The sequence below is a fragment of the Callospermophilus lateralis genome, chromosome 9 (assembly GCF_048772815.1).
Source record: "Callospermophilus lateralis isolate mCalLat2 chromosome 9, mCalLat2.hap1, whole genome shotgun sequence".
In the NCBI taxonomy this organism is placed as follows: Eukaryota; Metazoa; Chordata; class Mammalia; order Rodentia; family Sciuridae; genus Callospermophilus; species Callospermophilus lateralis.
In genome coordinates, this window is record NC_135313.1 from 10,548,567 (window position 1) to 10,573,631 (window position 25,065).

Here is a 25,065-nt window from a genome sequence, read left to right on the forward strand (position 1 = left end):
GAGGGAAATGGAACCCCTAAGCTATCAGCCATTAGATCAGGTTGTTGGTCAAGCAGGCACAAAAGACACAGAATATGCCAGTGACCATCCACTTAGCAATGCACAAAGCACTAGTCTTGTCGCCAGTGATATTATGGACCTGAAGCAAGACAAGAGCCGAGTGAGGGCAGGCCTAATGGAGAACCCCACAGTGCAATTTGAACTGTCCTGTAGTCGCAGAGTGCTGGACTCTTCAACAGCTAAAACATCCTCCAAGGAAATGTGTATAGAAGGAACAGTGGGAGAAGACACAAAGGAGCCCCATCAGCCACCCAGGCACAAAGAGAAGGAACGCAGAGCCTCTTTCCAAGCAGAAAAGTTACCCACAGTGGACAAGGGTAGAAGCAGCTCCCAGGAGGTGGAGGACAGTATCAATCCAAACACCCAAGAGAAGTGCAGTTGTGTCATGCCCCTAAATCATGAAGTTCAAGTTCACCTGTCCTTGTTAGGGGACGAGTTGGCGCTTCCTGCTCAGTCCACAAAGCAGGCAGAGGTCTACTGCATTACAGACTTTGCGGAAGAATTAGCAGAGACGGTTGTCTCCATGGCAACTGAAATCGCAGCAATCTGTCTTGACAACTCCTATGGAAAACAACCCTGGTTTTGCGCATGGAAAAGAGGGAATGAGTTTCTGGTGACCCCGAACGTATCCTGCCGACCCTTGAAGAGGAAGAAGGAAAGCCAGGGAGGTAGTAGCAGCTTGAGGAAGCACAAGCCTCCTCGGCTCAGTGAGATCAAACGGAAAACGGATGAGCACCCCGAGCTTAAAGAGAAGCTGATGAACAGGGTGGTGGACGAGTCCATGAACCTCGAGGACATCCCCGACTCAGTCAATATTTTTGCAAACGAAGTGGCAGCCAAGATCATGAGCCTAACGGAGTTCTCCATGGTGGACGGCGTGTGGCAAGCCCAGAGCTATTCCCGGAATCGGTTACTGGGTGGCGACAGGTGGAACCGGCTGAAGGCCTCTAGCTGTGAAAGCATTCCGGAGGAGGACTCTGAGGCCAGGGCCGATGCCAACAGCCTGGGATTAACGAGCACCTTAAGCCAGCCGGTCAGCAGGGCCAGCTCGGTCTCCAAGCAGTCGAGCTGCGAGAGCATCACCGATGAGTTTTCCAGGTTCATGGTCAACCAGATGGAAAACGAAGGGCGGGGGTTTGAGTTGCTGCTGGATTACTATGCGGGCAAGAACGCCAGCAGCATTCTGAGCTCGGCCATGCAACAGGCGTGCAGGAAGAACGACCACCTCAGCGTGAGGCCGAGCTGCCCCTCTAAGCAGTCCAGCACCGAGAGCATAACTGAGGAGTTCTACAGGTACATGCTGAGGGACATTGAAAGAGAAAGCAAAGACGGCGCCTCCTCCAGAAGAAGCAGCCAGGATTGGACGTCAGGTTTACTGTCCCCCCCTGCGCGATCCCCCCTGTGTTACAGACAGTCGTCCATGCCAGATACCAGGTCCCCCTGTGCCAGGTTAACAGTGAATGCGCCAGTCAAAGCCAACTCCTTAGATGGCTTTGCCCAAAACTGCCCGCAGGATTTCACAAGCGTACAGCCCGTCAGCGGAGCTTCCTCCTCGGGTCTCTGCAAATCTGACTCTTGCTTGTATCGAAGAGGTGGGACTGACCAGATCACAAACATGTTGATTCATGAAACGTGGGCAAACTCAATTGAGGCCCTCATGAGAAAGAACAAAATTTTCATAGATGATGCAGAGGGGGCTGAAGCCGGTCCTAATCCCCGGGGCTCTCCCTTGCAAGGGGAAAAGTGTGCAGACAGAATAGCTGCCGGCAGAGTGCACAGCGGGCAGCCTTTGCTTGTTCAGGAGTCTGTTGATGGCCGGAGGAAGGACTCTGTCACCGACAGCAAACATCCCTCGGTGTCTTCTCCAAGCAAAACGGCTCCTCTTATGAACCAGGATGGCTTAGATTGTGCAAAGAAAACTTCCTCGTGCTGTGACGCTGGCCCTCTAAATCACACCTGGAGGTCACTAGGCTCAAGGGATGTGCCTTTGATTCAGATTGAAACAGAGCAGAGAGAAGAGGAGATCAGAGAACCTGAAGGAGAACCTGAATGCTTCTTCTCCGAAAGTGGCGCCCCACAGGAAGCAGAAGAGCATTTGAGTCAAGACAAAGTCCCTGATGTGACCAGAGGTGGAGATACAGCTGTGAGCACCTGCCAAAACCCTGGGTGAGTGAATCATTTCTTAGACTCCAAGGGGAGCACGCCAGCCACTGGAGTCTGCACCTTAATTAGCATTGGTTCTAAGTCTTAAAACATATGGGGACTGTATTGATGCAAGAAATGAATTTCTTAGACTATAACTGATCTTCCTGAGTTAATATGCATTTATAATATAAGCTGGCAGTGATTTTTTTAATTTCTAAGACAAATTAAATTAATTTATATCACAGAAGAAATAAGGTAGCTTTCCTCCCCTTTAAAACTAACATCCCATGGTTGGCTACCTTTTAAAATGTATTCATGGTGATTTCAAGCCAAAAATATGTGTGTGTGTGTGTGTGTGTGTGTATGTGTGTGTGTGTGTGTGTGTGTGTGTGTATAAATATTACACAATGCCAATTTATTCATGTAAAACTGATGGACTAATTTTAGAATTGGATTTTGAGATTAAATATTTGGGCATCATTTCTCTAGAATTCCACCTTTCAAGGTTTTTCTTTTCTACCTTTTTCTAAAGATCTTTGTGAAAACACTGTGTCCCACAGGGGGTGGCTCTTTCATGAATCGTGTAGTGTAAGTGAAAAGCAAGACTGTTGTATTGTCATTTGAATGGTTTTGTTCCAAGAAATCATAGTGCAGTTGACAATACATTTTGAATTTGAGGCAAAGTAATTATTTATCTCAAGCCAAACAAAGAGATGTCAATTTCTTTTGCAACTTCCAAACACTATAAAAAATTCATATGAAAGTATTGTATCATTTGCATTATTCCTTTATTTTTAATCCATAAAGTTAAGCAAAACAGAAAAAACGAAAACAAAACATTAAGCTTCTAGCTTTATACACATAATGTTGGAGAAATAACCAGTGTGGTCTTTTCAGAGACATGATTATTGTTTATTCTTTGCAAAGAGCCCGCGATTTTTCAATGTTTTGCTGCAATTAACAAACGGAACACAGCCATCATCATGGAACTTCAGCAGCTTTCTAAAGTTCCCAATCCATTTCCATCTCCCCAGGAAAGCAGAAGGGGTGCACCTTCAGGTCCTAAAGTTCCCTCTTGGAGGGCATCATTACAGGATGTGGTTGGTACATGGTCCAGTTGGACTTGAATGTTTCCTGCTTAGCCACTTAGTGCTCAGAACTTCACTTTGTAATTCAATGAAATTCTGGAAGAAACCATGTAAACATAAGGACAGGAGACAAAGTTTAATGAATGATACAGGCTGAGCTGATCAAGAAATCAAGCTTTTATATACCAGCAATTCTCTCTCTACACAAGATTTACTACAGACTTGGGTCCAGGCAGTATGGAAAATTATAATTTTTAAAAATAAATCAAAGAATTAAAGAAATAAAATTGGCCAATATGCTATTGTAGGATTACCTTCACTTGAAATAGAAGTAAATAGAAAACCCTGATCATAGATTCCAGGTGTCTGACTTAAATTCTGCTTCAACACAGAGATCATGACCAAGCTGAGACTCAATCAGAAGCCACCTAAGTAGGCAGAATTCACAAACTGGAATGCAACAAAATTCAAGGTTGTGAGCTCAGATCAAATAGCACTTGTCATTGAAGTTGAAATAAGTATATTACATCATTTTGAATTGAATATCACTGATACTGTGCTTAAAATAGGTATAACCCTGGGGAGTTCCACAAATAATTTTTGAAATGTGTATGATTAAGACTTCCAACTGACTCAGGGTTGTGTGACCTAAGCACACAAGCCACAAACTGATTTGGTTTTCTACCAATGAAACAAAAAGAATGTGAAATTATCTATCCCAGAAAGTCAAAAGCTGGATCCACCAGTAAAGTTTTGAAAATATTTTTCTTTGTGGAGCAATATAACAAACTGTTTGAGACCAGGAACTCTACTAACAGACCTTGACTTGGGGCAGCCTGAGCCAGTTCCTAATCTCTGAACCTGTAAGTGGGAATAATAATTAGGATAACCTCATGAAACGTCACAGTGACTTGGTTGCTGCAAGCCCTCAGGAAATGCTTATAGTATCCTTACCGTCTGTCCTTTGTTCTTTAGGGTGAAGGTGTGTGGTGGCCTTTATTCCAGGAGAATTCTTTTCCCTCAAAAGAAAACTGTCATGGAAATGAGAGAGTTTTATTAAAACAAAAAGATTTGCCAGAGTGGGTGGAATTTAGTCATCATTATATTACATTTTCTAAGCTCAGTTTTCATTATGGGATTTGATTTGTCAAAACAACTAAATAAAGAACTCAATTACCAGTGAAGGATTATACTTACTTATGCACAAGAGTGACGCAGGCTTTCTCAATTTTCTTTGGAAGTGGAGAAGTAACATGGCCTGAAGATATCTTTAGGTGACTCTCTGAAGGACAGTTTCATAATTATTAAAAATTTCATTAAGATTCAGCACACTAAATAAAAATCACTTTTTTATTAGCTGAAAGAACAACAACTTCAGATTCATTTTGGAAGGCATTCTCCAAAACAAACACCTGTTGTCTTTTATGTCAGCATATTTTTTAACAAATCTGAATGATCCTTCAATGATAGAAAGTTGAATAATCTGGGGAAATCTTGTTTGGGGTTTGGACTAAATTAAAGAATAAGGAACTTAGAGTGGTAAATTGTAGCTTACCCTGTGGCAGCTCTTGAGGCATATACCAGTCTCAGTGTCTATGGATTGGTCTTCTCAAGTCCATTCTGAGAATGGTCTCAGAAAATGAGACCATTGGTTTCAGTTCCAAATCTTCTTCACTCATAAACCCAGAGAATAGAAGGACTTCCAACATAAGCCAACTTCAGATCCAAAAGGGTATAACCATCCACAAACTAAGGGAAGAGTCGACCAACCAGAAAAGGAGGCCAATGAGAAAACTTCTGGGGGTTAGGGCTTGAGGGTAAAAGGAAACAAAACTCCCCAAGAATTTATAACCACAGCTTTCCTAATTCATGTGTGGAGTTCTGATTTGGGCTATCTGTGTGACCCAGGAAACCCCAAACTGTTAGATTACCTTAAAGGAATTTCAGGTTAAAATCCTTGTAAGAATTTGACAGAAAGCAAATATACTTCTCTGGAGATTTAAGTCCAAGTCTTAAAGGATTCCAAAGCCTTGTCAAATATGAGCTAAGAACTTCAAACTGCAAAATACACATGGAATTAAGGCATCATAAGCAAGACTCGGCATAATCATCAAATTGCAAAATTAACCCTACCAAGGACCTCTGAGGCCAGAATTATCAGAGAAAGAACATGATATATTTTAAGAATTTTATAAGGAGACACAGACCAGGAACTAAGAGCAAACCATAATCAAAATAGAACTAGGCAGATATAAAAAATCAAATACTATAAAGATGAAAACTATGTTAATTAAAATAGATAAACCACCAGATGTATATTTTTAAATGTTCTTGAAAAAGAAATATCAATAATACTTGAAAAAGAAGGAAGGACAAAAAATAAAGGACTTCTTTTTTCAATTACAATGGAGTTACTGAAGCTGAGAAGCTGTTCTTCTGTAAACTGGAAAAATTTACAAAATGTATTAAGCAACTATTTTCACACAGTGCACAATAAACAGCATGTTGATGGAAGAAAACAAACATGGTGAGCCCTAAAATTGCCCCAACTTTCCTTTAAAGACAAGAGTACATGGAGGGCCAACCAGAGCAGAGCTTGGGGTTACTGAGTTGAGGAGACAGAGATTGGACAAAGCGGTGAAGAAAGGATTCCAGAACCTGCTGAGGGGTCCCTAAAGCCTGTTACTGAACACTGAGCCAGGCCTGCCTATGTACAATCCCATAGAGCTGAAGAGCTCAGTCCTGAACAACTCCACATGCTCACATGAGACTGGAAAGAGGCTTAGTTCCAACAGCCAGAGAACAGATCCTATGTAAACACATGCCTCATTTAGTAGAGATCGTGAAAGGATCACAATGAAGGGCTTATATTGGCCCTTCAATATAAGTGAAGATTCATCTGAACTTCCTTAATAAACTTAAGAATGAGATTGAAAATATTAAGCTTAACTGAAAATAATGCAGCCCAGAATGAAGTTCAATATTAAAGAAAGATGGCAAAATCCAGCAACCAAAACCAAAAACGTGTAATGTCACATTCACTTAAAAGCTGTTACACATATAAAGCCCAGCAGAAAAAAAATGTCAACCATATCTGGGAGAAACATCCAGAAATTACCTAGCAAATAAAATAAGCAGATAAGAACTTTGAAAGGCAGCAAATGTGCCCACAAGATTTAAAGACACACATAAAAATGAAATTTTTTGAACATAATAAATTTAAAAATCAAGAAATAAAATGAAACTTGATCATAAATAAAATAAAGCCGCACAAAGGTACACTGTAATTAAATTATTTGAAAATAATGATAAAGATTTTTTTTTTAAATCAGCCCAGAGAAAAACAAACACTACATATTGAGAAACATAAAAATGGGACTTTCTCATCAGAGACAGTGTAAGATAAAAACAAAACAAAAAAACAAGAATGACATTTTTACTGTTCTGGAAAAAAAAAAAATGTCAACCTAGTGTTTTTTATCCAGCAAAACTATCCTCCAAAAAAGAAGGCTCTTCACAGGTAAGAAGACTCAAGGTTACAGTTCCTCTCAATTTGATCTATAGATTCAACACAAGTCTAATCAAAATTCTTACAAGTGATGAGAGTTTTCAGATCTTGATAACCAGATTCTCAACTTTATGTGGAGAAGCAAACAATGCACAACGACCAACACCATACTGAAGAAGAGGAGAGTCAGAGGACTGACACTACAATAAACACCTACTAGAAAGTTCTAGTAATCAAGACAGTCAGGTATGGGAGAAAGAACAGAAATGAATCAGGGCAACAGAATAGAGGGCCCAGTAATAGACCTACACAAATTCAGCCAGCTGATCATAGATGGTGCTCAAAGGACTGGACATCCACATGCAAATAACCATAATATACACACAGACTTTACAGCCTCCATAAAAATGAACTCAAAAAGGATTTCAGACCCAAAAGCTACTCAGAAAAGTATTAAACTCCCAGAAGATAATATAGAGACAATCTAAATAAAATTAGGGGTGGAGATAACTTGTTAGATAGAATACCAAAGTCATGATTAATAAAAGGAATAATTAATAAGTTGAACTTCATTAAAATAAAAACTTCCTGCTTTGCTAAAGTCACTGTCAAGAGAATAAGAAGACAAGACATAAATTGGGAGAGAATATTTCTAAAAGACAAACTTGACAGAGGACAATTTTCCAAACTATACAAATCACTCTTGGGCTGGGGATTTAGCTCAGTCGGTAGAGTGCTTGCCTCGCATGAACAAGGCCCTGGGTTCAATCCCCAGTACTGCCCACCCCCAAAAAAACTCTTAAAACTTAACAATAAGATGATGAACAAGCTGATTAAAGAATAAACAGATGCCTGAGCAGACACTTCATCAAAGAAAATATGCAGACAAATAAACATCACACAATGTCGCAAGGGGGCAAAACTGCGACGTATGCAGTCAAGGGGAGAAATAAAGAATGTCCACACGCTTCTGCCCATTTTGATGCTTTATTCACTCAAATTACTCAATACAATTTCACTCTATAGGTTCTTAATCAAGAAAACGACAATCCTTAATTCTAGGCACTGCAATAGACATAATCAATTCACAGCAAACAATTCTAGATTAATTAATTCACAGTAAACAATTCTAGATTAACTCTAAGCACTGAAAAACACATTTAATCATGACAGGCTAATAACACATTCCCTCTGCATGCTAAGTTCAAAAGTCTTAAACCTTAGGCTTTATGTTCCTCAGATGCACACTCACTCTGATGGCTGTGACCAGATCCGGAACCAAGGCAGGCTTTTCCTGGCGTGGAGTGGACGATGGGTTGAGGAGAGGGTCATAGGGAGAAGTTGCATCTCACCAAAGTCCAGACAAGGCCGTAGAATTTGAGGGTGGTGAGGATCATGCAGAGGATCAGGAATGACGACAAGTTATGGGAAGTCAGGTCCTCATCAGGCTCTCCAGCTCAAGTGCATCCCTGTTTTGGCTAGCTGAATCCCTGTTCATTTGCTGTATTATTTATCCTTATCAGCTATCACTGAATTTCTCAGTGACATCATTTACCCTGAGATCAGAAACATCTGGGTCTGGTGGTCTCTGCCCTGATCTTCTCACCTTTCCCTCTTATCAGGCGAGGACAGCCTGCTAGGGGCTTCCCTCTGTTGATCAGGGTGAGGGGAAATAACTTGTTTGTGGCCACACTGGAGGGCTCTGTGGGTGGCCTGGTGAGACTGCAGGTTTCAAACTGGAGTTTTTAAAATGGAGTTGCTTAGGCTCAGGCCTGAAGCCATCCCCACACATAACATTAGGAAATTACAAACTGAAATGATGAAATACCTCTGAACATCTATTAGGATCCAAAATGCTGACAGCACTAAGTCCTAGCTAGAATACTGTGCCACAGAAACTTTCAATCTTGGCTGGTGGGAAAGTAAAATGGAACATACACTTTGGAACACAGTTTGGCAGTTTCTTTAAAAACTGAACATTCTCACCCTACTATCCAACAGGCATGCTGGTTGGCATTTACCAAAATGAGTTGTAAACTATGTCCACACAAAAACCTCTACATGGAAATTTATAGCAGCTTTATTTGTAATTTCCAAAACATGAAAGCAATCAAGATGTTCTTCAGAAGGTGAATGGGAAAATGTGGCATTGTACACCCAAATAAGGAACATTGCTTAGTGCTAAAAAGTACTGAGCCATGGAGCCATGAAAATACCTGGAGGAAGCTTAAATGCAAACATTAAGAGTAGACAGTTTTAAAAAGATATGAACTGTGTGGTTCCAACTATGTGACACTCCAAAGGTGGAGGGAAACAGGAAAAAGTCCAGTGCTGCAAGAGCCTGGGGGAGGAGGGATGACTAGGCAGAGCTCAGATGATTTGTAGGGCAGTGAGGCTTTCCTGTATGATAGAATAATTGTGGATAAATGTCACTTTTATGGTTCCAAATTGTCCAACAAAAAAGCACAGTTTGAAAATTTAATCCCCAGTGCAATTGTTTTGGAAGATGGATAGGTCTGCTGCGAGATATCTGGTCATGAATAAATTAGTGCCAGTGATTAATGAATGGGCTTGAGGCTACATATTCTCTTTCCTACTCCCTCCTGCTCTGTTGCCCTTCCTCCCTCCACCATAGCATGAGACAGCAAGAAGGCCCAATCTTTGGTATGCTGATATAGGAGCTCAAAGCAGATCAAGACAATCACTATGCATTGGTCAAAAAACATGGAACGTACAGCATGAAGAGTGAGCCATCATACAACCTATGAAATTTGGATGATAATGATGTGTCAACACGGGTTCATTGATTGGAACAGACGCATCATTCAGCACAGGATGTTAACAGGCAGAGGGGTTGCACCTATTGGGGGGTGCAGGGAAAACTCTATTTTCCACTCAACTTTGTTATGAACCTAAAACTACTCTAAAGAATAAAGCTTATTAAAATGTTTAAAATAAAGTTCAAATAATAACTTTTATTCAAATAAAATCTCATAAAATATGCCAGTAGTATGCTTAGACAGCAGAAGTATTAATGGAAGATCATACATCATACGAAAAGAGTACTGATGAAAACCTGGATCTCCATAAAGGAACAAAGAATATCACAAAGAGCAAATATGAAAGCCAATCTAAAATATTTTTTTCTCTTTTTTTTTTTTGCATTTTCTTAAAAGACACTGTTTAAAATGAAAAAAAAAAATGTCTTAGGACATATGAGGAACTAAATTATGTCAATTGTAGTACAAAGAATGAAAGGGGGAAAGCAAAAGTATCTTAACTACCAAGAAAATAAAAAATAAAAACAAAGTTATGAAAACAACTCAACAGTAGAAATAAAATGAAACACTTCAAAATCGCTCAGTTTATCCAAAGAAAGTCATAGATAGACAGAAAAAAAAGTAAGACTGGATGAGAGAAATAGAAAATAATTATCAGTGATATATTTAAATCTAGTCTCATTAATAATATTAATTAATAATCTAAATATTCTAATTTAAAAGCAGAAATTGTCAAATATAACAAAACAGCAAAACTCCAGCGTAAGCTGTCTATAAGAAATACAATTCAAATATAAAAACACAAATAGGTCAAGAGTAAAATGATGGAAAATAAAATATTAAGACGGATGGAATAACTATATTAATCTATATTAATATCAGACCATGTGAACTTCAGGATAAAGACGATTATCAGGGATAAATACAGATATTTATAATACTAAGGGGGTCAATTTATCAAGAAGACATAATAATCCTAGATAAGTAATTTCATCAATAAAGAGCCTTAGACCACATGAAACAAAAGTCAGAGGGAGAAATAAAAAAACAAAATCATAGTTGGAAATTTTGCTGTCATAATTGCATAATAATAGAAAGTCACTATAAATAAGCAAGACTTGAACAACATTCACAGTCAACTGAATGTAATTAACGTTATAAAACACCCCATCCACAAAAACAAAAAATTCATTTTTTTCAAGTCCACTTGAAATATTTACCACGATGTCCCATAAGGCCATAAAATAAACTTTAATAAATTTAAAATAATTGAAATCATACAGAAGATGTTCTTTGATCATAATGGAACTTAAAAAAATGAATAATAAAAAGAGATCTGGAAAATCCTCCAAGATATTTAGAAATTAACAACATCTCTAAATTACCCACTGGTCAAACAGTGTCTCAGGGGAAGTTGGACAAAGTTTGAATTGAATGATAATGGAAACACATCAGAATTTGTGAGATAGAGCTAAGGCAGTGCTTAGGAAATAAATCTATTCTTGTAACTGTTTCCGTTTAAACAATAATAATGATAATAATAGTGTAAAATCAGTGATCTAAACTCTACCTTAAGATGCTAAAAAAAAGATCATCATTAGACCCAAAATAACATAAGGAAGGAAATAATAAAAATAGGAGCAGAAACCAATGATTACCAAAGCAGAATAGAGAAAATCTGTGAAATGAAAAAAACTTTTTTCATCCAAACTCTGATAAATACGTAAATATGTAAAGTTGAAGTGAAATAAGTGAGATCCAAACATTTAGTTCTTATGATTTCCTCTTTCAAAGAACTTTTTGCACTGACCGTATGACCCATTGAGAAGAGGAATTTTACTATAGCTATGTATTTATTTTTATCGTTGCCTTTCACCTATGGCAGGGAAGCTATGTTCCATTGACAACAATGACTTAAAACTTCCTTTTAAAATAAGCATAATTATGTTACGTAAACTGACTTAAAGAAATTGTGGGAGTGCTATGACACAGGTGGGATGCAGGGAAGTCATGAAAGTGGTTAACCAGAGAAGGAAGTTTGGGAGAACACTGGGCTTGAGGGTCCCTGAGGATCTGCCAACTCAGAAATGTTCGATGTGCAGGGCAGAGAGTCTGCAAAGCTTGTCTGTGAACCATGAGCTCAGAAGAGGGAAGGTCACCTGCGTAAGTCTGCATGACACACCTGTCGTCATTCATAAAGGAGTAAAACTATACATTTCTCTCAAAAACAACTGAGAACTAGTATTTTGAATAATTGTTATTCATTCTCCACTTCCAGTTATGTGGCATGGAACATGAGATTTACTGTAAATAGAGCATGATAAAATAAAATGCCTGGAGAGACTCATTTTTAAACCTGGATGTTCAATGTCAATCACAGATTTAACTCCTTTTTTAGCGAGAAACATCCTGGAATCAATTTGTCCTCTGAAAAAAAAAAGGTCCTAATTTAGTAAGGAATTAATCCAGGAAATTGCTTTTTAACTAGACATATAAATAGGGTCTCTTTTTAACTAGACATATAAATAGGGTCTCCTTTATCACAGCACCTGGCTCATTTACATTTTTTTTTACAATGTGTTATTGTTTTCATTTGTTGTCAGTGAATTTTTCCTTCATTTAAATGTAAGTAATTCTGTCTCCTTGGATACATCCCTTCTCCCTTTTTCTTCAATTTGGAAATATCTCAACATTTTAGGAAGGAAAACAAGTGTGTCAAGTAGCAGAGCTTCCCAAAGACAGGCACACTTTGGTACCACAGCTACCCAGAATGTTGTCAGAAAGAATGTTGGAGACAAGGGTCCAAATTTTTTAGAAATTTTTAGATTACAAAATTCACCAATCAAAAGGAAATGTTTATCTATACCCCCAATGTCATGCATTTGGAATGCCACTTTCTATGCTAGAAGTAATTTTTGAAATAATTTATAGTATAACCATTAAGAATAGATAACAGAACTAATTCTTAGGTGGAGAAAAATCACAAAGACCTTTCTGTAGCCAATATGCTATTTTAAATGAAAGAGTCCCAGTGAATCAGGTTGTGTTCCCTGGCAACAGACCTGGAGAGGGAGAGTTGCAGATGTATAACCCAGAGATTAATATCTCCAGATGGAGAACTTGTTAGGAACTGCTCTCCAGAGGTAAGTGCACTATATCTGCCTGTGTAAGGAAGTGGGAAAGGCAAGACTGGGCAAGGGAGAAGGTGCCCTCAACTGTGCTTGCAATTCAGCACATCCTGGGGGAACTTAGGAGCTGGATGGCCCATGGCATTTGCTGTCCAAAAAGTAGGCTGTTATATCTCTGTGTTAGCCAGTCATTGGGATGCTCACTGGGAAAGTGTAGGGCTTAGGTAGGGAAATCCTTTGTGCAAGGGTAATTCCCAATGTGCATGGTCAGCAGAAAATACTGACCACAATCAGTGTGAAATGGCCTGGAGAGAGGCATCCAGTATCTGGTGCACCAAGTGATTGTATTTCCCAGTGTCTGCTGAGAAATACTCTGTTGCTTTTTGTTTGCAGTCATTATTGTCATTATCTTCTGCTTTGTTTGTTTTTGATGATCCTGTAGTTGGTATCAGAAGACAAACTCCCATGAAAATGTTCACATTTATGTAACACTCAGCATCTCCTGAAGCAAAGAACACTGTTAATTGGTTTAAAGGGTGAATGAACACCAACCCAAAAGACAGACTTCTAGATACACAGAGATGTGTGTCCCTGGAGCCTCTTGTCTACATTACAGGGTGGTGAAGCAGAGACCACTCCCCTCTCTTTGCAGATTGTATTCTAGAGCAGATCTCCTCTCTCCTTCTCTCTCCTTCCCTATCCCGCCTTGTCAATTTCAGTCTCCCTTTTTCTCTATTCTCTCTTCCCCTCTTTCAGTCTCCTCTTTGTCTCACTCCTCATCAGACACTATTTGGGGAGGGCGGGGTGAGGGGCAAAAAAAGATGCTACAGAAAGCCCTGAACTTCTGAATGAGTTCTGTCTTCATAATTCTGAGGGTGCATCTCTCACCTCACATCATGGGTACAGTGCATTGGGAAATTAGACCATGGGGACTAGGGTGCACAGCTCTGTGAATGCCTGAGTATCCAGATCCCAGATCTAGAGTACAAGTAACCCTGTGTGAGTGTGTATGTATGTGTGTGTGTGTGTGTATATGTGTGTGTGTGTGTGTGTGTGTGTGTGTGTGTATACGCGCGTGCTCAACTGTAGCAGGCACAAATGGAAAGTCAGGTTTATTAAGCACCTGCTTTTACCAGGTGTAGCAGTAGAACATACTAGAAACTGCCCCACATCAACACCATATTTATTTTAAATATTGTTATCTTGTAAGTAGTGCATCTCAGATCTTCCACAGTTTTAGACTGAACAAGTGGAGCCATTTAAATAGAAAATACAGGTCTAGTTATAAAACTAAGCACTTTTAACAATAACATATTCATCTGAAGATGAATCTCATTCATCCAGAGCTCTGTTTGTAATGTATCAAAAAGTATAGAATTAGCCACGCGACCAGCAAGCTAGCTTCATAATAGAGGTTCGAAAGCATAAAAATTAACTAGTGAGTTTTAAAATTAAAGAGACATAACTCTTGTTACCTTATTTGCCCAGCTCAGGGATGGATCCTCCTAGCTCCTGCCTCCAGCCACCTAGTGCGGTGGTGAGGTTAACATGAGAGGCCAGCGAGAGAGAGGGAACACGCCAGGGAGTGAGCTTTTATTGGGGAACAAAAATTCAACGGAAAATTCCATCCAATGAAGGTCGAGGGTGCATTCCAAGGCCAGGGTCAGTGATTGGTCTTTGGATCAGTGGTCAGGCACACCCCCACGCGGACAAGCCTTCGCACCTGGGACAGGGTGGGGAAGGCTCTGACACGGCTGTGTCTAAGCGCCTCTCACCCAGTCAGGGAAGTAACTCAAATCACGTGCGAGAATGGCTTCCCACACACAAATAACTATATAACTAGAGTGCATATTAGGAAAGAAAAATAAAGAAAACAGATGTATTTCTTTGTGCATTCAAGAGAGAGAGAGAGAGATGACCCAAGCCAATAAGATTAAGAAAGTATTTAGAGATTTAGAAGCCTCTTAGCTGAGCCTCTAAAGGTAGAAAGAAGCCAAAGAATATTATTAGACATATGATTTTTGAAGAATTATATAATTCACTAATAAAGAATGATGACACTTTTTACTTATATTCTAGGCACTAAACTGAGTGCATTAAACAAATTTTATTTTACAATTTATGTTTTCCAAAAGCCTATGTGAAGTGTGAATTATTTTTTTATTTTGATGAGGTTATTTAACATCTCCATATTGAACAGGGTAAGCTGGTGGAACTGGAATCCTTAGCTGTTGAACAACAGGAACAGTACTCCAACACTTTTTTTTTCTTTTTAGTTATATATGACAGTAGAATGTATTTTGGCAAATTATACATACATAGAGTATAACTTATTCTATTTAGGATCCCATTCTTGTGATTGTTCATTTAGCAGAGTTACCCTCGTCGTGTATTCAAATACAAGTCTAAGAAAGTAATGTCCAATTAATTCTATAGTCCTTCCTATTACACCCCCTCTCCCTTCCATTCAATCCCCTTTGTCCAATCCATTGGATTTCTATTCTTCCCCTCCCCACCTCCATGGTTTGGCATTAGCATCCACATATCAGAGAGAATATTTTGGTCTTTGGTTTTGTCGGATTGGCTTATTTCACTTAGCATGATATTCTCCAGTCCCATTCATTTACCAGCAAATGTGATTCATTATTCCATTTTTCTTTATGGCTGAGTAATAGTCCATTGTGTACGTATGCCACATTTTCTTTATCCATTCATTTGTTGAAAGACACCTAAGTTGTTTCCATAGCTTGGCTATTGTGAGTTGAGCTGCTATAAACGTTGATGTGGCTATGTCACTGTATTATGCTGTTTTTAAGTATATTGGAGAAAATCTTTACCACAAATACATTGGATATAGCATTAATCTCCAGGTTATACAAAGAATTCAAAAAAATCGACACGAGAAAATAAATAACCCAATCAATAAATGGGCAAAGGAACTGAACAAATATCTCACAGAAGATGACATATGAATGGTCAACAAATAAATGAAAAAATGTTCAACATCGATAGCAATTAGAGAAATGCAAATTGAAACTACACTGAAATTCCATCTCACTCCAGTCAGAATGGCAATTATAAAGAATACAAGTAACAACGAATGTTGGTGAGGATGTGGGGAGAAAGTACTCTCATACATTATTGGTGGGATTGCAAATTGGTACAACCACTATGCAAAGCAGTATGGAGATTGCTTTAAAAACTTGAAATGGAACCACCACTTGACCCAGTTATCATACTCATTTATCCAACACGTTTTTCTCCAATGTTTGATCACAGGAAGTGACTAGGCAAAAGATAGAAGGCAAAAAGATGGTGGCATGTTTGGGGAACAACAGATACAGTTTTTTGACCACGTAGTGACCAAGTGAAAGCAGACAAAGCTGGATAGGCAGAAGACTCCCGTAAAGGTTTAGCTTTCAAAGGTTCCTGAAGGTTCTTGACCAACATCATCTTTCAGAAACATTAATCTAGCAGCAACATAGTGAAGGTTTTCAAAGTGGAGTAACAGCTGGGGTACAACTGTTATAAGGTTGAAGGAGTGTGGTTCAACGAGATGTGATATGTAATACCCACTGGCCAAGGTCTAAAGTTTGGTACCAACTCTCATTGCGACCTTGGATAAATCCTTCCACCTCACTGGGCTTCCATGTTTTCATCTGCAGAAAGTCTATAAATTTTCCTTTCAAATCTAAACTTTTGGCAATTAGGAAGGAAATTAAGATAATTTCATGAGCACAAAGACAATTATGAGTATTTGAGATAAACTCTAGATTGGGACTGAAGGTCACAGTGATTGATACCAAAGGTCAATGGAAATAAAAAGCACATGAAAAGTGTGGGATTGCCATCATAATTTATTTTAGATATGCCCATTCTGAGATGTTAGGAGCCAGACTGGAGATGTTCACAAGGCCAACTGAAAAAGAAGCCCTCAAATCCAACAATGGGGTCTTGAGTGGGATTCAAATTTGGAAGCTATTGACATGGACAGGAAAATAGATGGAATTGCTTAGGGACAGACTGTGGAAATGAGGGCAGTAAATCAATCAGAACTGGCTATAGTGACACTTGAAGGAGAAACAGAGAACTAGGCTCCAGGCAAGGAGTGGCCAGAGAGGTAGAAATTCATAGGAGGCTAGGGAAGGGACACTTCAAGGACAAAGGACTGAGCAATCAAGACTAAATGCTTTGGAGAGTTTCTTGATCTAAAAATGCAATAATTCCAAGAGGTGATGCCGATGTAAGCCAGGTATCAGAGGGAGGGGACTGCGTAAAATGTGGCTGCGAGTACAAAATAGGTTCAGAGGCATTTGCAGGAAAAATGACTTGAGAAACTCCAGAACAGGGTTGGGTTTTTTCTCCTAGCATAGACCCCCTTGCATTAGAATTACTGGGGTGCTTGGTGAAAATTCAGATTCCTGGGCCTCCCTCCAGAACCACTGGATCATAATCTCCGGGGAGAATGCTTTGTGTATCTTCAGTTTAAATACCTCTATCCCTCAGTAAATCGGATCGGTGCAGGGCAGGGTGATTCAACCTGTTTTTCTAGTGAGCAGAGAGAGTCACCAGAAAGAGGTCAGCTAAAGAGATAGCAAGGCCAATGGAGAATCCTGAAAAGGCAAAATGGGACCTAGGGCACCAAAGGAAGGAACAGCTAAAGAAAGTCTCCACCTGTGGCCAGTGACATCCTGTTCACTATGTAGAGATCCAGGCTCGACAGTGTCCAGCATGACTCCCTGAAAAGACCTTGCTGTACCTCCCCTCCTGTTAATAATGTCTTCCACCTACAGTGACAGTCTTGATGCCAGAGATGTACCAGGGGCTGACGTCTCGGCAGAAGCCAGAGCCCCCGATGAGTTCCACAACCCTCCCAGCAGCAGCGAGGAGAGTACAGGTAGCTGGTCCCAGCTGGCCAACGAGGAGGACAACCCAGATGACACAAGTAGCTTCCTGCAGCTCAGTGAGCGATCCATGAGGTACCTGTCTTTCACTTGACTCCCAGGGAAGCTGCTCTCAACACCTTACAGAAATGCATTTTAGGGTTCTCTGCAAAGTGTCCCTAATACAGAAAAGGCAAAAAAGAAAGCTTCCACGAAGTCAAGGTTCCTGCCTGTCATGATTTGTGCTGAAAGGCATCTTAATATCCAGTTATGCCTTAAATTACCTCGGCCAAAGTGAAGAGTTGGTGCCCTTCCCTCAAAGCCCAGATAATGCATTCTGTGATAACAAACTTCTGGGATTTGGGGGGGGGGGTGTTTGTTTGTTTGTTTTGTTTTGTTTTTTTAATGGAGGACTTCTATTACACTGGTGTGTTTGAACTTTGTTTCTGGTTCATTGGTATTTCAGATGCAACACAGGCTGGGTTTACATGACAGAAGCTGTGTTGTGTTTCTTGATCTGACTTTCCTCCCCTTGACCTCCCCAGTCCTCTGTATTGCTCCTTCAGAAAAGGCAGAGAGGAGTTTAGAAGAGATAAGATTTGGAAGAATTTGAGACAGTCAGGAGATATGTACTAAAAGCTATTCCTCTGTGAAGTGGAACCTCCAAAAGAATCTCTGTGTTTCTGTTCCAAGTCTTGTTTGACATTGAACCAACAAATCCACAGATGTTCCAGAGAGGGCAATTGGAAAGTGAGATTCCGAAGCATCTGGATATATGTAGAGCTCTCTAGAAATTCTATTATTGACAGTTGAGTCTGTTTAGACTTAGGGATATTTCATAGTGTTAAATAATTTGTCTAAAATTAAAAAAAAAATGTGGAAAATGCCACAAAATAGAGACAAAAAAAACAAAAACAGAAAGAACTTGAGACTTTTCACTCAACAGCAGAAGTGTATAGATTATTCACCTCCAGTATAATTTTGAGTCATCAGGTTTTAGTTTGTGAACATATTGAATGTCTCACCTGAAATTTCAGACAAGAATTTAAAATTGATGGAGTTGGGATGGTGACTCATGGTATTCCTGAAGAAAGCCGAGACAGTCCCATTACATGACACACCCTTTCAAAACCTTGCTTAGAAGAGACATCACTGGGCCGTAGAGAAGGTGTGGGGAAACTCGTGAGTTGCTAACAGCAGGCACGTTCCACTTCACAAGGGGAGACAGAGCCTTCAATGTGGCTCTACTCTGCTGTGTCTCAGTGAGCAAGGCTGGCAACTAGACCATGTGTTAATTGTGCAGCCTGTGAAAGTGACACACTATACAATATGTGATCCTCCTCCTTCTCTATGATGTGTCATCCCTTTTGGAAGACTATAAGATGAAAGAGTGATAAAATTTGACATTACCCAACTTGGTACTTGTAGGAAACTCAAGCCAGGTGCACATCCTATGAAATCCTATGGAACGTCCCTGAGAAAAATCTGTGAATGGCAAAGGGACCACATGTATGAGTCCACAGGTTTCTATCAAAATCCAAGAAGCAAACAGATAAACATTCTGGTATCTCTCCCCGACAGTATTTTCAGGAACATCTTCATCCTGCAGACAAACCCAGAAGCAGGAAGTTTTTTGCTGGTAGATAAAATCTTTCCCTCTAACCAGAATGAAGAAAGAAATAGCAATTCTGATTATTACCTACTAGGTAGTATCTTCCAGGTGTGACTATAAATTATCATAATAGTGATAAAAATAGTTATTATTATTAGCTTGAGCCTGTTAAACAGCTTCTGTCTTGTGTTTTCTCCTAATGTGGTTAGAAACCAGTATCAGTGAAGGACTCCCAGACACACTGCAATGTTTTTCCAGGGACCTAGGGAAGGACCTCTTACAACAATGGAGCATCAGTGTCAATAGCATGGTCAGGGGGTGGAGATGGGCATTAATATGTAAACTTTTGCTTTGTCAGCAATGGCAACAGTAGTGCCACTAGCAGTCTTGGCATTATGGAGCTGGACATTTATCAGGAAAGCATACCATCTTCTCCCATGATTAAGTAAGTAGCCACTGAGATGCAGTGATTGTGAGACCACTACTCCAATTCCATCTGGCAATCCATTTCGATCATTCAGGTCGTGCCCAACCACTGATTCCATTGTGTCTGTGCTGCTGTGGTTTCATGTCACTAGAGCAAGGACTCAGGACCTAAAACAGGCTTTTGCCCTAACATTACTTGCTTTCTTAGTTTCCCATCTGACCCCTGTGGAATTTTATTTCAGATAAAGTTTACCAATATAATCGGAAGTGTTATGTAATTTTACTTACTTGGATATATAGGAACCAATATTCCATTTAAATTGTACTATTTACTGTTCTTCACTATAGAATATACTCACTTCAATTGAGTCAAAGTGAATGATTTTTCCTATGCTTGTGGACATACCTGAACTCACTATTAAATGTGTCTAGGGCCAAATGGTTGCCATAATGGAGATGTGTGACTACCACATGGGAACTTCTAAAGAATAAAGGAAAAAAACTTAGATAAATGTAATATGTACTACATAAATATAGCACAGAAAGGCAGGGCATCACAAAAATCAAGACTACTTACAGAATTTGTGATTACGCTGGAAAATTAAAACCAAAATCTTAAAATCCAAATTAGAACCAAAATCTTTGTTTGATATTATGGCTTAGCTTATTATTTGTAGATTTCTGAAATTTTAGAAAAATAAAAAAAGTTGAGGACCAAAGTTGCTCACTAACTTATTTCCTCAGTCACTTTCTACATCTAAAGAGCTTTATTTCACCATTGCATCAGAGATTTTCCTCAGCAACAGAAGGTCACAGTGGTTCCATGTGGGCCATTATTCAACACATTATTCTTTATTTTTTAAGGAGAACCCCAAAACAAAACAAAACAAAGCTAATTTGGGGTAAATTAATTTTTCTCCTTCAAAAAACATTTGTTTAGGGACTTTTTCCCTCATTCTCTGTAGTATGAGCCTGGACTCAGGGAATGTCTGTCTTCAGGGAAAGTCAAGACCACAACCTCCATGCATAGCCTCCTGCAGCTCCACGGACATCACTCACATACAGACCAAGTGAAAAATCTAGACCCTTAGGAAACTGGCATTTCTACAAATAGTTAGGTATGAATGAAAAGAATGGCTATACTCTTTCTCTCAACATCAGTGGAATTTATCATTACAATGGAATTCATCAATATAATCAAGCATATGAGCCAGATCTTAATAGCAACAGAGAACATGAAAGAGTTCTCTATTATCAATAGGTACATTTTTAAGAGCCTAAATCCAACTTTTCTAGACAGTATAAAAATATAAGACATTCAAAGGCTTCCCAAGATGACCACTTGCATTTATCTGTGGGCCATATGATCACGTTTTGGAAACCCTACTGAGGCTTCCCGCTACCCAGAAGGCTCTGTAATAAGTACAACCAGGGGAAGACACCTCCAATATTCAACATCCCCATAGCTAATGAAATACCTTCAGTTAGGAGGTCCTTGTTTTAAGATACTTCCAACCTACTAAATTCTCTCACAATAAAAAAAGAAAAACTTCCATCCAGAGAGATATTTTGCTGTAAAATTTAAGTTCTTCAGTTTATCCATTGTCTTTTGCCTTATTCCAGAATAAAGAATGATGTACAAGTAAAATACTAATTTTCTATATTAGAATGCAAATATATATTCCTAGCATAGTACAGGGGAGAAAAAAAGCATTTGACAAGATGGAAACATATGATCCATTGAATAACAAGTAAGATGTATGATAAAGATAAGTCCCCAAATCAGAACTCATTACCCAAAATCTCTCCTTAACTGTTCAGCCCTGTGAAGTTTTATAGAAAGAAGGCTGAAGAGAAGGAGTCTGGGGTCTCCCACACCCATTGTCCTAACTAGAGCCATTCAGGTTGAACAGGTGAAGGAGGCTATTTGCTGCAGACAGCACCCTATGTCATACTACATGGGCTTCTCTCAGCACTAGGTTGCTCTATGAGAACGATAAATCTAGAAGGAATGTCAGGAACTCTCAGTTCAGTAAGACCCATCACCTCATCTTCCATTTAGAGTCTGGTCTTCCTAAACATTACCAACCATATTCTATTGTTTTCTCCCAAAGTGAATTAGTAGAAGAAAAGGAGATTCTTAAAGAACAGTCTGAGAGCATAAAGGGTAAGCCCCGTTCCATAAGTTTGACACACAATTGTCTGCTTCTCCCTTTGGGAAGTGGAGTAAAACCGTGGTCATGTTCATTCAGAACAGGCACCTGGAATGGCAGTGAGAGCCACCAGTCCCCAGAGAAGCCTGCTGGTGATCAACTTCGACCTGGAGCCAGAGTGTCCTGATGCTGAGCTTAGAGCCACTCTGCAATGGATAGCTGCCTCGGAATTGGGAATTCCCACAATCTACTTTAAGAAATCTCAGGAAGCCCAGATTGAAAAGGTACCATGTTCCATGTTTGGGGAGGGTATCAATAATGCTGTGTGTTTAATCACTCCTGGAAACTCAGTAAATGCCCACGGAACTTTTATGAATTTGAAGTATTTCATCTTGACCTTTCTGGGCCTCAAAATTGTGGCAAGAACTTTGAAACTCTCCACCTATACAGGTACAGTCATGATTGCTGTTCTTTTGACACTCCACTGGTCCCAACTGGTTGGTGGCAATGAGAAAAGTAAATACAAAAAAAATATATTTTCTGTTATTTTTTTAGTGCTACCTTGCTCTGGAGACCAGCCTCTTTGTAACAATGAACTAAATCAAATATAGGAAGAAATGACCCAATATGTAATAAAAACTAAAGTGAGGCCACACTGATATTCAAAACGAGCCGTGATGTGGTATAAAAGAGGAGACATGTTTTAATTCTCCACTAAGCAATTTCACATTAGGGGAAACTTCTCATTATCATTTTTCATTTTCCAGAAATACAAAGCTGAGCAGCAGATCCTAAGCCAACTTCACAATGAACAGCAACTGTCACTGTGATTCCATGTCTCCAAAATCTACCATTATCTGTAATAGAATCTCAACCACGTGAATCCATCGGCCATGTCTTCAAACTAAAGCTCCCATAATTTAAAAGATATCAGATTAATGGCAACACCATATTAGTTTTCCATTGCTGCTTAACAAATCCCCTAAAATTTACCAACTGAAACAACACTCAGCTCTGCAGACCAAAAGTTCAGACAGTGATTTTCACTCAGATCTTACAAGGTTGAAATCATAGACAGCCTGGTTGAGCTCTTCTCTGGAAAGTTCCAGGGAAGAATCCATGTCCAGCTCATTTGGGCTGCTGTCTTCATTCAGTTCTTTGCAGTTGTAGGACTGGAACTCCCATTTCTTTGCTGGGTTTTCCCATCAGGCAGGACCCCCTGTCCACTTCTAGAAGCCACCCAGTTCCTCACTGCATACCCACTTTGTGTGTTTCCACACTGTCAGTCTGGTATTTTTGCCACTAGGCAGAGAAAATTCTCTGCTTTCAAAGGATTAGATCAGGTTTCCCTGATAGTCTCTCTCTCCATCAAGTCAAAATTAACAGGAATCCCTGCGACCATGTAAGGTGGTAGAGTGAGGACTTGCTCTCTCATGCCATTCATGGCCCCAGGGATTAGGGCAGAAATTGGGCAGCTGTTTTAGGACCCTGCCTGTCACAGCCACCATGTGTCTTTTTCATGTCATATTGTCACAAGGAGCCTCTATGTACCTCAAAATGCATTTCTTAATAGCCATGTGAGAATTGCAGAATACACACACACACACACACACACACACACACACACACACACACATACTTGGGGAGGTGGGTAATTGGGTATTGAACTCCGGGCACTCAACCACTGAACCACATCCCCAGCCCTATGTTGTATTTTATTTAGAGACAAGGTCTCTCTGAGTTGCTTATCCCCTCACTTTTGCTGAGGCTGACCTTGAACTCATGATCCTAGTGCTTCAGCCACTCAAGCCGCTGGGATTACAGATGTGCACCACTAAGCCCAGCTGCAGCATAGATATCATTGCCCTTTTTTTTTACTAATGAGCAAAGCAGGAGTCAGAGAGGCTGGTATGTGAGACATTGGTTTGATAGTTACAGTTGAACCAAGTCCCCAAGCTCTGCTTTCTCTATAAGACACTTCTCAACCATTCTTTACTAAAAAGTACTTCCCTCAATCAAGTTTAATGAATTTAAGATTACAATCTGGAATTTATTTATTCATTTATTTTTGTTGCTATAAATTGAACTAGGGGAACTTTATCACTGAACTATACACCAGTCCTTTTCTTTGTTTTTTTAGGCAAGGTCTCACTAAATTTCTTAGGGCCTGGCTCAATTGCTGAGGCTGGTCTTGAACTTACAATCCTCCTGTCTCAGCCTTCTGAGTCACTGGGATTACAAGTGTGCACCACCAAGCTGGCTACTCTACATATTTTTAATGTGTAATTTCATTTTAATTTTTAGTACCAAAACCTATCAGCCTAAAATAAAATGTTCTTTACCCTCTTGCCCATTTCCCTGCTAGTTAGAATTGGTTCCTTGTCTCTGTTAAACCAGCCAATGGGATTAGCTACTGGAAAAATCAAGGAGTTCTAATTCCTTTCCCATGCCCTCTCCCACCTCAGCCTCTGCCTCCCACCAGTAGTGCATACCTCTTTGCATGCCTATGTCTGCCTACGAGTCCAGAGTTAAATCTAGGCATCCTCCTACACTGAGCATGCTTTCTTTCTGCAAAGTGGTGAGTAGGTCACTGTTTGATAAACTCTTCTTCCATCTTACCACTCAGCCTTCTCAGGGCAAAGGATGGAGTGATAGAGCATAAGTCCGTCTCACTCGCCCACACATCATACAACAGGGAGGGCAACTGTGAACCACCTCAGGTTCATAGACAGGTTGGTTTCCAACCTTACCTCTAGCTACTCCCCAGATAGAAGCAGATTACTAATGTCTTGATTATGGAAATCATATGAGATTATCTCCATCTGATTTTCTATTCTAAAACAGAATGCCTGTCCTCATTCATAACTATTTTTTTCTGAAAATAAATCTTCCACTAGTGTTATTAAGAAAAACATTAAATGACATTTTACTCATTCAGTTAGCATTAAGTTAAGGAATTTGATTCTAAATAATGTGGTTTTAGGGGATAATTCTTCTAATATGTTTTATCCATCAGTTAAGGCTATCTATATTTAGTGGCTTTACCACAAATGGGAACCACTTTTGGTTGTCTACGACTGAACTGGTAAATAAATGAAACCCTTAAACAACATTTAGACATATCTGCTTTCATCAAAGGTGATCTTTGAGACCTCATTCTGTTTTGTAACTGGACAAGTGGTTACATAGTTATTGTCAGGAGGGGCATCTAGATTTCATTTTTTTTTTTTTTGGATAAATTAAATCAGTCATCATGTTTCTCTCTACGATATTTTCAACTTA

At 39.5% G+C, this 25,065-nt stretch overlaps 1 protein-coding gene across 2 annotated transcripts in view; it reads left to right on the plus strand.

Annotated features, from left to right (window-relative positions):
* The window catches only part of Sphkap (SPHK1 interactor, AKAP domain containing), a 127,581-nt gene that overhangs the window by 97,310 nt on the left and 5,206 nt on the right, over window positions 1-25,065 (plus strand). The window contains exons 8-12 of one of the 2 annotated variants that reach the window (XM_076866304.2): window positions 22-2,226; window positions 17,503-17,688; window positions 19,563-19,649; window positions 21,745-21,797; window positions 21,883-22,067. In XM_076866304.2, the coding sequence (XP_076722419.2) occupies window positions 22-2,226; window positions 17,503-17,688; window positions 19,563-19,649; window positions 21,745-21,797; window positions 21,883-22,067 (2,716 nt within the window). The remainder of the gene's footprint in view (window positions 1-21; window positions 2,227-17,502; window positions 17,689-19,562; window positions 19,650-21,744; window positions 21,798-21,882; window positions 22,068-25,065) is intronic. The other variant, XM_076866305.2, reaches the window with a different exon arrangement.